At 37.5% G+C, this 13,555-nt stretch overlaps 1 protein-coding gene across 1 annotated transcript; it reads left to right on the forward strand.

The window, feature by feature from the left end:
• Positions 1-4,080: 4,080 nt before the first annotated feature.
• On the forward strand, positions 4,081-11,571 carry LOC131256046 (uncharacterized). Its single transcript, XM_058257058.1, has 4 exons — positions 4,081-5,106; positions 9,865-10,029; positions 10,613-10,664; positions 11,006-11,571. The coding sequence occupies exons 1-4, from the start codon at positions 4,853-4,855 to the stop codon at positions 11,093-11,095; spliced, it is 561 nt and encodes a 186-aa protein (XP_058113041.1). The 5' UTR covers positions 4,081-4,852; the 3' UTR covers positions 11,096-11,571.
• The last annotated feature ends 1,984 nt before the right edge of the window (positions 11,572-13,555 follow it).

Here is a 13,555-nt window from a genome sequence, read left to right on the forward strand (position 1 = left end):
GCTAAGCATGACCATCGAGTACATAGCATAGGGTGGTATGCCTCAGTAATCTGATTAGCCTATCTTTGGACTCATGAACCTGCACAAGAAACGGACACCTAACTTGTCCTAAGTTAGGAAAGGAATTTGGGTCTAATTGAATATTAAGGGTTTAGGGCTAGAGATTGTGCGTATCTTTCACCGTTAGAAGCATCTTTATTTATATCTTATGAGAAGTGGTAGCATGGAACAAATCTTCCTTTTTTGGTGGGCAGGATTTATAAGATGATACTCCGACATCCTTGGCGAGGATCCTAAGATCCTGAGTACGTCAAAGATACCCTCCAAGATCTTGGGAAAAGATCTCAGAAAGATCTTTCTTAGATGGAAGTAGAAGGCTGACCTGGGTTGTGCCGACCTGAGCCACACTGACCCGGTGCTGACTTGGATTATACCGAGCTGCATTCCTAGTCAAATAGGAGAACAGGAGCTCTTGACAAGCTCTGGAGATCTTCAAATCGATGGAGGTGGTGCTCTTGTAAGCATGTTATCCTACCTCGGACCTAGGGTAGGAAGCCAGTCCTTGTGGAATCCGAGCTTCATGTTGGTCTTTCGCGAAGCCAAGCTTATAAAGTTCTGACCTGAACTTTCATTATAGATCGGTACATTTTTCCTTATAACGTACCTTATCTAGTGAGAAGTTGCCATATGTTGGTACACATGTAAAATATGATGAGAAGAAAGCAAATTCACAGTAGGGAATTACCAACACTTATCTTTCAGTGACACATAGCTTACCAAAAGGAACTTTATTCAAAGTCATACACGTGTATACACCATAACAAGGGAAACATCACTCGTCGGGCCCAAGATGGATGCATGAGTGACACGTGTGACCCTAGTGTATGTTGAAAGTTTCCAAAGTCAATCCAATATGCATACTACATGGCTGAGGTCTGGCTCCATAGCACAATGGTAGACAAACTCTGTTTCAACATTGAGACCAGGGATGAGTGCCCCATGTGGTGTGAGTGGTTGTGTGAGTGTCTATAAAGAAGAAAAAAAAAGGCATGGCCATTCCAAATTTAATCAAATCTAAAAGGAATTTTTTTCTAAAAACTATCGATCTCTTTATTTTTTAGAAGTAACAAGGAATTTAGAGTTAAAAAATAAAAAATAAAAAAATCATCCAATTTTAGAAGCAAATCATACGTGATGTTAAATTTCAAATTCTATTAAGATATAGTCGTTTCATAATCGAAGATACGTGGCCACGTCTTTCCAACTTTATAAAAGCAATACTAAAAGAAAAGTTTTAGACTCTCACCCCAAACAATCAAAATTTCTTTATGGATGCAACGTTATTTATCATTTTAGTTTAACTTTTTTGGCTATAATCACTATACTTTTTATCCAAGCCATGTTGCAACAACTCCAAGGCCATTAAAGTAACTTAGATTCTCTATTCTCCAACGTCATCGTTGAAGTACACACTACAAGTAGGTTAAATGTCAATGACCATTATCGTCGTTGAATTTGTTCATTTATATTGTTGTCATTTCCTACGGAACTAATCAGAGCAACCTGTGATCTGAATGGATTCGCGTGGTGTATTTAAAGATTTGCTTAAACATACGGAGAGGATTGTGTTGATGATATACCTGGAATGCATCAAGTGAGGTTGCAACCGATGGAGAAGAGATCGTGTAGAAGTGGTTATAGGACATATGACAAGAGTAGAAGCAGAGTAGGCCACGAAGTGTCAAATGATTATAGCAACCGTCAGAAAGTGAGAAAAATCTATATGGTCAGGGTAAAGCTATAAATAGAAGATGAATAGAGCATAAAAATTTTGTCTCACACCAAACGAATCAAGCCCAAACATTACATTTCAAATTATCTTTTCAATTACCAGCCAATTATGTTTCGTAGTGTGAATCGCTTCACTTTTCATATCAAGTCAATTACATTTCTTAGTGTAATTCTCTACTTTTTGTTTATTGTTTACATTTTCATAGTATAGTCCGTAGCAATAATCAAGTAGCTAGTAGTTCTAGTTGTAATTTGAGTCCAATCTCATACGTTGGATTCAATTCTTCATTAGGAGAGGTGTTTTACAATTGTACTTTACAACTGATTGTAAGAATCTATTTCTCATTTTAATTTTATCTGTATCGAAAAGTTCTTTCATACGGAATATAAATACATAACCCATCATCAGAGACGAACCTTATTGATTCTATTTTACATACTGAGCGAGTGATTGAATAAGCGGCTGATCTCATCCGATCTCTATCATACATTGCGTATCTGCCTACCGCAATACTTGGGATCATAGTTGTTTGATTTGAATTGAGCCACAAATTCAATCCTGACGTGGTTCACATTCAAATGTTACCAAATTGCCGAGAACAACCAGTAGCAACATAATCCTCTTATTATCAACACGGGAGCCTTTGAGATGAATATACTTTAGGTATGCTCGTCACTATTTCTAACAGTCATACATTTGACTGAATTTGGGCCGTTTTATATACCTGTGGTCATATATCCAGATTGAATAACAACAACATTCAGACTGCCCGTGCATAGATACTTTGTAACATATTTCAAACGGTTTATATCATTGGGCCACGATAGATGAGGCGTTGTCGAAATATATCCAGGTTGGATTAAAATAGAGATGCTCCAATGCTCTTGCAGCACTATTATAGTGCTCCTAGTCGATCCAGGCTGTTCATTTGGTCCAACGAACATTCCATGAGCTACCATGCAAACGGCACACCCATTTGACAAATGGCCTTTAATATGGACGGTCAAGATCGTTCAGAGGTCCTATCAACAATTAGATCCACCCATTGGTTTGGGCCATCGTGGATTGCCTATTATTTAAAGAATCACTTTCATTAGCCAATCAAACCATCCATCCATGGCTTGAGAAAACAATGGCTATATAGAAAGCGTAATCAAGGATGGTTTGGATCATCCGATCAGTGCAATTTTTTCTTGGTAGCCCATGAAAACTGTTCTGGAGTTAATGGACGGTTCAGATCAATCGATTGGACTGCCCAAGTCCATAATCTTACGAAATGAGATTTATTCGTTGAACGGGCCATCAACTGATTTTTATTTCAACCATTCTTTTTTTATGGCCATCAAGTTCTGATGAATCTTAGATCGAACTTTTGTTCATGTTCCATCAACAGATTGTCCCACTATTTTAACAGCTCTGATCTGATACACGTGTGCCACGTGTACATAACTGTGTACCTATCTTTGGTTTGTTGTACTCTATCACTTTTTTATTTCATAATCAGCTGAAAAAGGAAGCTTCTGGGAATGAATCGTCACAATCTCAACCCTTTGAGAATTTATACGGTGGTTGCGGGAGAACCGAAGTTTTGTAAATCTCTCTCTAAAAGTACATGTAAAAAAATTATAATATTAATCTGAACCGTCCATTAATATTTTCAATTTTATATTTTGATTATTTAAGAGTAAAAATTATAACACGATTTACATTCGTCACTTTTCATGTTACTGATGTGGACCGTTATTTATCCTCCATCGATTTGAAGGCGATTGATCATATGAATGTACTTTTTTGGACCATTTCCATCCAAAGTAATAGAAATATCGATGGAGGGTCCTGAATGCGGCCTCACTAAGACACGTGTTTAGTCAAGAGCTGCCATTTTCTACCGGCTCTAGATATCATCGAAACGGAAATGATTTCGTATAGCCCTCGAGAATCGGAATATGGTACACCACATCTCTCCGTTGTACGTGAGAAAAGTAAAATCCCAATCATGACCGTTAATCATGTGATTCTAATAACGTAAGTATTAATTTTTAAATTCGAAATCTAGTAGAGAACTGTACGAATTGAACTTATACGGTTAAATGATTTGAATTCCAGTTATCGAATTGATATGATCATCTGATAGATAAGTAGTTTTAACATCTTTGATCTAGTTTTTCAATCATATAGACGGTCCAGATTGATATTTTAACATGTCACGTGTAATGTGGAGAGATGTATGTACCTCTTCCGGTGCTCCTCGTTCTACCGCAATGGTTTCTTCCCTCGTTCGCATCAACAACACGTTCTGCAGTGTTCTAAAATCTACATGCGGAAGATTCCAATCGATGGCGGAAGCAACGAATCCCGCCTTCTTCTGCAAATCTTTTACCTTTCGTAATCGTGGCCGTTAAATAATCGGATCTTTTTTCTCTCACATATAATCAAATCAGAGCCGTTGGAGGCTTTGGATATTTGGGATTTTGCATAGTGGGTTCTTTAGATTTCTTGGTTTGTGATGGGAAGTGAAAGAAATCGTCCGATTTTCGATATGGGCTTTCTTGTACGATTATAGTGGGGAGGTTGGTTTGTAGAGATATCATTGGTCGTGATGTTGGGCCTTCAAGAAATATCTGATTTAGATATTGGATTTGTAAAAATTGTGATATGGGTTTTCTAGAGTATTGGATTTGGGTTGTTGGTTTTGAGGCTGCAGCGATTTCGTTGATTTTGATGGCTTTGAGATGGCCTTTTTTCTGATATTGGTCTGTCGGGAAGCTTCCATCAGCGAACGTGGATTTGGGTTTTGTAGAGAATCGAATTTTAGATGTGGGTTTTGAATTTTAGGAGATTCCTTTTGAGTCCTTGGTTATTCAGTCTGCGATATTCGTTCTTTTCATTTTCCCCCCTTCTTGAGTTGGATTTGTAAGGAATTCTTTCGTTAGGATTTAGAGGAGGTGAATTCTTATGGGATTTGTGGAGAATTGAGTTTTTGATACTTGTTTTAGAATTGTGATGATTGTTTCTGGTCTGCGATTGTAGATGTTCTTTTGAATTTTCATTTCTGTGAAAATGTCGGGTGGAACGCCTGTTGGAGGTGGAGTTATGAGGCATAGGCATAGCCAGGGATATATGTCTGGTGAAGATCTTGAGGACGATGCGTCTTCGGCAATGCCTTTCACAGTGCCCCCATTAGTCAGGGCTCGGACATGGGTTGAGATCATCGAGGATGTTCTTTGGATTGCTTCAACTGCTTTCATCATTTACTTTGGCGACCGGCGCTCCAATTTCATATATCTATTGTGGCAAGACGAACGGATTAGGAGGTAGGATGATGTTCCTGTCTGTCACTTTTGGTGGGCCTTCTGTTTCTTTATTACCCTGGCTGGATTTCAACTGAATATATGGGAATTTGTTACATTATTGTCATATGGACAATGACAAAAGCAATGCGAATTATCTGATTGTTTGTTTGAAAGGCTATGAAGAAATCTATCACTGGTTGGTTTTTATATCATTTGGGTATTCTGTGTTTTTTCTCAAATAAGAAATGCTAGATTAGTTATCAATGGGTATGATTTTAGCATAAGAAATCAAATTACTAATAATCCTGTTTGCTCTGAATCTCTTGAGTCATTATTTGGTAGGAATAGTTGCTTTTTATTACTGGTTTCTGCATAGGCTTCTTTTCAAAGCTTCACCTGGGCAAGTTCATGTTAAAAGCTAGCTTTTGTGTTTGGGTGGAAATTCTTGATGACCTTCAACAGATTTGGAATGCAATAAAGATTATTGAATTCAATACTTAATCACTTCATGTAGATAATCTAAGTTTCCAAATTACTCTTCAAATTTCAACATTCCTTTGACTAGTTAATCATACATAGAAGGGTAAATACCTATGTAACTTGTTAAAGAACACATTTTCATGTCAAACATAGCAGCTCTAGAAAACCTTGCATGCTTATAGAAATGTATATGATAACATTGAGATGTGTGCCACATAATATGTATTTATGTTCATTAGAGCATATGATTACATATAAGGATCTTTTGGATGGGAGTAAATGGGAGGAATGATTTGGGAGTAATTAGTGTGAAATGCCTTTTTTGGCTCCCTTGGAGAGTTTCACCGGTAAACAAAGGTGTTGCCACACTTCTAATCCACCATACACATGGCACACTGATGATACTCTGGAACAATCCAATTATCGGCTGCATCACTAAAATCACACCAATAAAATGATCCAAACCGTCCAAATGTTGGCCATCTAAATGGACGGTTAAAAAATGTTGGCAAGTCATTTGTTTGTGATCCTTATGTTTGTGGTCCACCCAAGGCTCAGAATTTCCTCATTTTTGGCCAAAGTATATATTTCAATGGGCTTATTACAATCATTCTGTCAAATATCACATATCTAACTGTCCAATATCGCATATGTATACTAATTTAGGATATTAAAGTTGATTTAGTTGATCAAATTCAGCTTCCTATGAATATATTGAAGAATGCATTCTAATTACACCCACATATAGGCATCTAAATAGAATATTTGGATTCATGTACATTTCATTTGCAGGCTACCAAACACAACTGAGGATTCCATTTACACTTGATTCGAGTTTAATTGTGAAATGTATTTTATTTACCTCCATTTAGAAGCTCCCTAACGAGCCTGTAGGACAAAATGCTACAATTACAGTGATTAGATTATCGTAACAAACTGATGTGAAATGATACTAAAGAAAAGCCTGTTTTCTTTAGACTGTATTTGAATCACATAAATTCAATGGTTTGGCATTGTCCAATCATTGAGATTTTTGCACCATGCCCCATCCGTTGTGGAACCCTCCAGTTCTTTCTTACGATTTATTCCAGCTTGCATTGTTGCACATGTGTGCATTGTGTATGCTATTTGCTAGTATATAACTGTATATAGACTTAACTGTATGATTCTGGCTTCAAAGGGGACTAATCTCTATTGAAGAAATAGAAATCTCACCTTGTCAATTTTTGGCAATGTAATTTTTACTTGTGGTCTCAACCAAATAGGATCCATAAAGACCAATTATACAATCATTCCTTCTATTTTTTGGGCTATCTTTCAAGCGTATGACTAAACACTTTTGGTGTTGCCATTGGAAGGATTTCTACCCACAACATTCCCATTCTCCAAATTAAAACAAATTATAGAATATGAATAATGCATGTAAGGCAATAGATGAAGGGTTTTACATCATATCTATATCAACACGTCTAACATGGGAATTTTTTTTCCGCCTTGTGGTGTGTCCTAGCTACACAAGTTGGTATCTTCCATTGTTTAAATGTTTGTTTTATTCAATGAAAAAGGACATAACCAGAGGGATGTTTCTTCTTGACTCACAAACAAATCTCTAGGCCCTGCTTGGGATCAAGGGGTAATGAGAACATGGATTTGATAAATTCATAAACTTCTCAGATCGTGGATTTGCATTGGATATGGATTTGGCAAATCTCAAAGGTTAATGTTTGGTAATTAGGCTACAAGTCCATGGATTCAGGGAGCATCTATTGGGGGATTTGGGTTTGACCCAAGTTAATGGATTTATGGGGATCTGGATTTCAATAACCACATGATTTGGCAAATCCCATCAAAGAAAATAGGGGAGATTTTATGTCCATGGGTTTCACATGTCCCAACCCCAAACAACTCCTAAAATTGTTTGTTTATGTTAAACAGCTACATTGCGCTAATCTTGAGGGCTTATGAGAATCTACAATGAGAAGAAGGATGGAAGAGAGAAACAATGAGAGAGAGAGAGAGAAACAATGAGAGAGAGAGAGAGAGAGAGATGCTTGAGTTTGGAAAGGCACATAAAAGATTTCGTAAATGCCAAAAAAAAAAAGAAGAAGAAGAAGAAGAAGAAGAAGAAAGTAATGTGGTTGTGAAGATGAGTAGCATTAGCTGCAACGAGAGATGAACGATCGGATGAGAAATGGAGGCGATGAGACTACGAATACTTTCAGGCAAATAGACACTTCTGCAACTTCAGTTGTGTGAGCTACTGGAATCTAAATAACTATCTGGAACAAATAAGAATGGACCAACTGTCCAATATAAACAACAAGTCTAGATCAACCATTCAGTTCAACCAAGGCTAGGGCAATTGCACAATACAATCATTAGTTCAAACAACTATCCAGAATAAATGAATTGTCCAATATAAACAACGAACATGAGCCAACTGCTCAGAGCAAACAAGCCTAGTACAATTATAAGTCTGAACCAACTGCTCAGTGCAAACAAGCCCAATACAGTCATAAGTCTGAGCCAAGGTTGGGACAATCACCCAGTCCCAACAAGCCTGAACCAATTGACCCGTGGATAAATGGGTCAAGGCCAACTACTTGATACATAAACGAGTCGGGCCAACAACCCTGAATAAATAATAGTCACATCACACAGCTGGGCAATGAGAGCCTGAAATAAAGAAGTCATTAAGTCGTTAAAGGAGGAGGTGGTGAATAGGCAAGGACATGTCACAACATGAGATAATCCAGTCAAATCCTCCAACCAGACAACGGAAAAATCAGCAAGGGTTTTAGACGTGGTGTTGGGACAATCGCCCAGTCCAAACAAAGCCCGAACCAACTGTCCCCATGCATAAATGGGTCCTGGCCAACTACTCGATACATAAACAAGTCGGGCCAACAACCCTGAATAAATACTGGTCACATCACACATCTTGGCAATGAGAGCCTGAAATGAAGAATTTGTTAAGTCGTCAAAGGAGGAGATGGAGAAGAGGCGAGCACATGTCACACAACAAGAGATAATCCAGTCAAATCCTCCAACCAGACAATGAAAAAATCAGCAAGGGCTTGAGCCACATATCAAAGAGGCTTCAAATCCAACAACATATGAACCGAATCATCAAAAACTTCAGCCAATCAACAAAGGGGCTTCAAATCCCGTAACACCTAATTTAAAACTCTAAAAATTCCAGCTGCAAGCCATCCTCTCTCACGAATCACAACAAGTCAGTTAGAAAAAGGCCTTATGACTCTCAAAATAGAAAAAAGAATGAAAAAGACTAATTAAGAGTGAAGGGGAAATGGTTAATATGATGTTATGTAGGAAAGGAAAGAAGGAAAGAGGAAAAAAAAAACAGGAAAGAAAGAAAAGAAGACTATGAATGAAAGGAAAGAAAATACCATTTATTGAGAAAGATTAGAAGAATAAAACTCATAGAGTTAAGAGGAAGAATAAGAGGAAAAAGAAGGAAAGAAAGAATAATAATAATATATTTTTTTCAAAGGAAGAAAAGAGGGGAACCACCAAAGATTAGAAAGGAAAACACAAAAAATACTAAAAAATCTGCTCGAATAGAAAAAAAATCATCAAACCCTAGCCAAGACAACATAAAAATCTGCTTCAACAGGAAAAATCCAGCAAACCCTAGCCAAGGCAACACAAAAATCTGCTTCAACAGAAAAAATTCAACAACCCTATCTAATGCAACACAAAAATCTGCTTCAACAGTAAAAATCCAGTAAACCCTAGTCAAGGCAACACAAAAATCTGCCAGTCTTTCAAAAAATGAATTGAAGAAAAATAAGAAAAACAATGAATGGAAAAAAAAAATGGGCCTTATTCAACTTTTAACATTTCAATACTCCCCCTCAAGTTGGAGCATTCTAATGAAGGCCAACTTGGAACAATGGCTTACATAATCAAACTTAAGAAAGAAAGAAATTCTTCTCTAATATAATCAAACATAAGAAAGAAAGAAATTCTTCTCTAACACACACACACACACACACACACACACACACACACATATATATATTATGGAATCCTCTTATCGTATATATGTCCCTTCATTTATTTATTTTTTCGCTTGTTCTTCTTCAATTCTTTTTTTGAAATTTTTTCTAAGGGACTTGCTAATTTTTGTGTTGCCTTGACTAGGGTTTATTGGATTTCTCTTCTTCAATTCTTCTCCAACACATATATTATGGAATTGTCTTATCGTGTGTGCTATTTAATTAGCATGCTCGAAATCTCTATTTTTTGCTCATTCTCTCTGCTCCATTCTTGCAGGAAGGCATTATACCTTGGTTTAGTTGGCACTCTTGTGAATGTAGGGATCATCTTGTACGTGACTCTTTTGAAATGGGATGCCAGGAAATTTGACGATAAATTGGAAGTGTTAACTCCATTTTCTGCGCCAATCGTGGCCATTGTCGGCCTTTTGTCATTTTGCTTGTAAGTTAAAGCATCCAATCTTCTCTTCTATTTTTATGCACACATACATGGCGTTTTTCTGGAGTGGGAAGTAGTTTAAGATTAAGGAGCTTTGCTTAAGCGCATATGCATGTGCAATAAAGCTCATGTACACACCACACATGTGCCAGCATGGTATGATAGTTCCAAAATCCAATCCATCCATCAGAAAAGAACCACTATATTGATGCCCTAGGCCAAGAATCAGGTTGATCCACTGGTCAGGTGGGACACAGTTTGGAAAATAAATGTACAGCTCTGAAAAACTTGACCGAAGTTTTCTAACCATCCACCTGTTTTTAATATTGGGGTCCACAAGCTGAGTGGATCAGATTTAATTTTGGGAAAACATGTTGAAGGTTGGGTTAACATTTTGGATGTTGAATCTTGCACCTATGTGCCATGCCAGCACATGTGTGGCGTGTACACGGGCTTTATCGTACAGGCGTGTGTGCTTAGCAAAGCTCTAAGATTAAGATTCTGACTGCAAGGTTACAATTTTAGTGGCACACGCCCTTAGAAAACTATCCTCTTTGCAGTATATGCTGAAGTCCTTGTTTTGCAGGTTATCCTTTGCGTTGTGGCCGATTTGGGGTTTCTTGACACTTCCTCTTCTGGTACGTCATGTGTACTTTCTTTTCTTGCCACATTCCAATACAAGGTTTTCTAATCCTACACATAGTCACATATGCGTGAGTTCTGAGTATCCCAAAGCAGATTGTTGAAACATCCCAAGTGCTGGATTTGAAAAGAAAATCGACCAAGGGGCCAGATTCAATGCTCAAATCCAGAAGACAGGATTGTCTGACTGACCCACTTTTTGGACTGGGTCACATTGTGCTGGGGCCATCCTGATGAGTGCTCAGATCTCATACACATTTGCCCACGTGTAGGATTAACTTTCTCTAATGCTGCATACTGAACTCACTAATATGTTTTTCCCATTTTTTTGTTGCAGTTCACTCTGTTTATGGCTTCCATGGCCGTATCACATTACTTGTTGATTGGGTCATCCAGGTCACAAGCAGTTACTTTTCGGATCGATTGAGTTTTCATGGGGTGTTGAATTTTCTTTTGGTAAGGGAGTTGTCCGCACTTTGATGGGTGCTGTATCTTACAAGGTTTAAATACTTCCGATGTCACTGCTGAGTTGATGAGAATGGCGATTACAATTCAATGAACATGGAAGAGTTTGGATTTTGGTGGTGGACATGAACTTTACAACCATTGGATTTGCTTCTGAAGGCACGCACTTTGTTTCTATTGATTTTATCGTCCAAACTAAAGAATGCTGCAGTGTGATGCCAGTCCTATTTCGGTTGAGTGCAAGAAGGTGAGATTCATTGGTGGTTATACTTGTCTTTGCTTTCAGAGATTGTTGGGTAGCTGTAATTTTTTTTGTACAGTGCCATCTTTTTTCTCATCTGTTTAATGGAGTTCTTTTTATGATTTGATAAGTTGCTATTCTTTCTCCTCAACTGCCACATTTGGTAATTTTATCAGCCTTTTTGGGCTCTTCTGGTATTCTATTGCGCATAAGCATTAATAGGCGTTTACATGCCTTGCTTTCCATAGAAAAGATGTTAGAGACCTGTCAAATATGTCAGAAAGCTTGACGTGGACTGCCCATTGTATCATCACACATACGGACAACAATCTTATTCTTGCTTTAAAATTCAATATTGATTTTAATCATTGTTAGTTCAAATTCAGTTTGCTGAGCCGTAGGAGTGAATCTTCTATTGTAGCATTCCTAGTTCAGAATCTCCTCCTCCCCTACCGAACCAGACCAATCTTTGACAACTGCAATTTTGTAATTCCTTCTTTCATCGTTTCTACATGTTAGATATTATTTCATTCTGAACGGGGAAGTTCCCTCTTTGGAAATTAGCTTGTAATGGTTGTCTATCCAAGCCATTGATCTGACAGCCCCCATCATGGATGAACCGTTCCTAGAATATCCTCACAATCAGTCAACTCTTAACCTTCCCATTGGTGGTATGCAACACATGGTTAAAAAGAAATAAACAAACAAATGCCACTCAATGGATGAAAGACTATAGGTTCAATGTCTAGGATCTTCCAATTTGGGAGATTTTGGTGGAATGGTCCATCCATGATAAGGGCAGTCACATCAATGTCCTGGATAGACCATGGTCCCCATATCTACAAACTAAGTTCCCAACAGGGGAGTTCCCTGTTTGGAATGTAGAGAGAGCTCGTCCTCTTATATGTAAGCATATGTTATAACAGGGAGGAGATCCAGTCTACCTGCCACTTTCTATATCTTGCACATGGCATATGTGTATATTACAACTGTTCAATCATTCATGGTCCAAAAGCCACAGTGATAGAACAACCTAACCCTTTTAGGGCCCGTTTGGATACCACCAAATAAGTTACTTTTACTTTTTCTACTTAACAGCAGTAGATAAGTAACTTATTTCAGATAAGTAAGTTTGGTTTATGATTTGTTATAAGCAACTTTTTTTTTACTTAAAAGCACTTGATCACTTCAGTTAATTTTTTTTAACTTTTCTACTTTTCATAAGTCGCTGAAGAGAGGCATAGGAGAGACGAAAGGGAGGAGAAGCTGATAAGTAGGTTGTTTACCAAACATACTTATCTTCTTAATAAGTAGAAACTAAGATAAGTTACTTGTGGCATAAGTAACTTATCTTAAGCAATTTACTATCCAAACGGACCCTTAAAATCTGGTATGCCATTTTTGTACATGTTTTTTTTTTTTTTTTTAATGTGATTTGGATTATACTCACCGAAAAAAGAAACAAATGCGGGAAATGATGTGAGAAATGGGACAAGAACTTCTCAATTTACAACAACCGGCATTACACAGGTAGCCTGGAGCGTGAAACTAATGGGGGATACAGATACAGATACAGGTAGTGAGAGAAACAGTATTTGCATGGGAAACATGTTTCCCAGTAACTATGGTCTGACCATTATTATTTTTGGTCTCCAATCCATTTAAAACATTGGGTGCAGACCTCGTTTTAAAGCACTGGATAAAAACCATCACATGTAGACGAAATATATGTTATGGTTATCAACGCCAATCACCCTCTCCACAGCTTGATAATAGAATCATATGAATTAACCAAGAAGAAAGACTCTCTCACAACAAACATTGGGTTATGACATTGAAATTTCTGTTCCTTTGATCATTTTCAAGGGGATGGCTTGAATAAAAATAACAACCAAACACTTCCAAAACTACGGCAGACTCAGATTGCTTGTTTCTTGCCTTTTGATGGATTAGGTACATGGTTCTAAGACTAGGATGAGTCTGACGAGTCAACTCAGACTCCGTAGGACCTGATCAGGTACAATAGATAGGAGTGGACCATAATTTCAAAACCATAACTCTTAGTTTTATGGTTGACATGTGGAAACTTAAAATTTGAATAGCTGGTGTTGGTTATTTTTACTGTCCAAGGCTTTATTCATCCAATTGAATGTATTGCTAACTCTTCTGGACATTTACCAA

This window comes from Magnolia sinica, chromosome 1 (assembly GCF_029962835.1).
Source record: "Magnolia sinica isolate HGM2019 chromosome 1, MsV1, whole genome shotgun sequence".
NCBI classification, from domain to species: domain Eukaryota; kingdom Viridiplantae; phylum Streptophyta; class Magnoliopsida; order Magnoliales; family Magnoliaceae; genus Magnolia; species Magnolia sinica.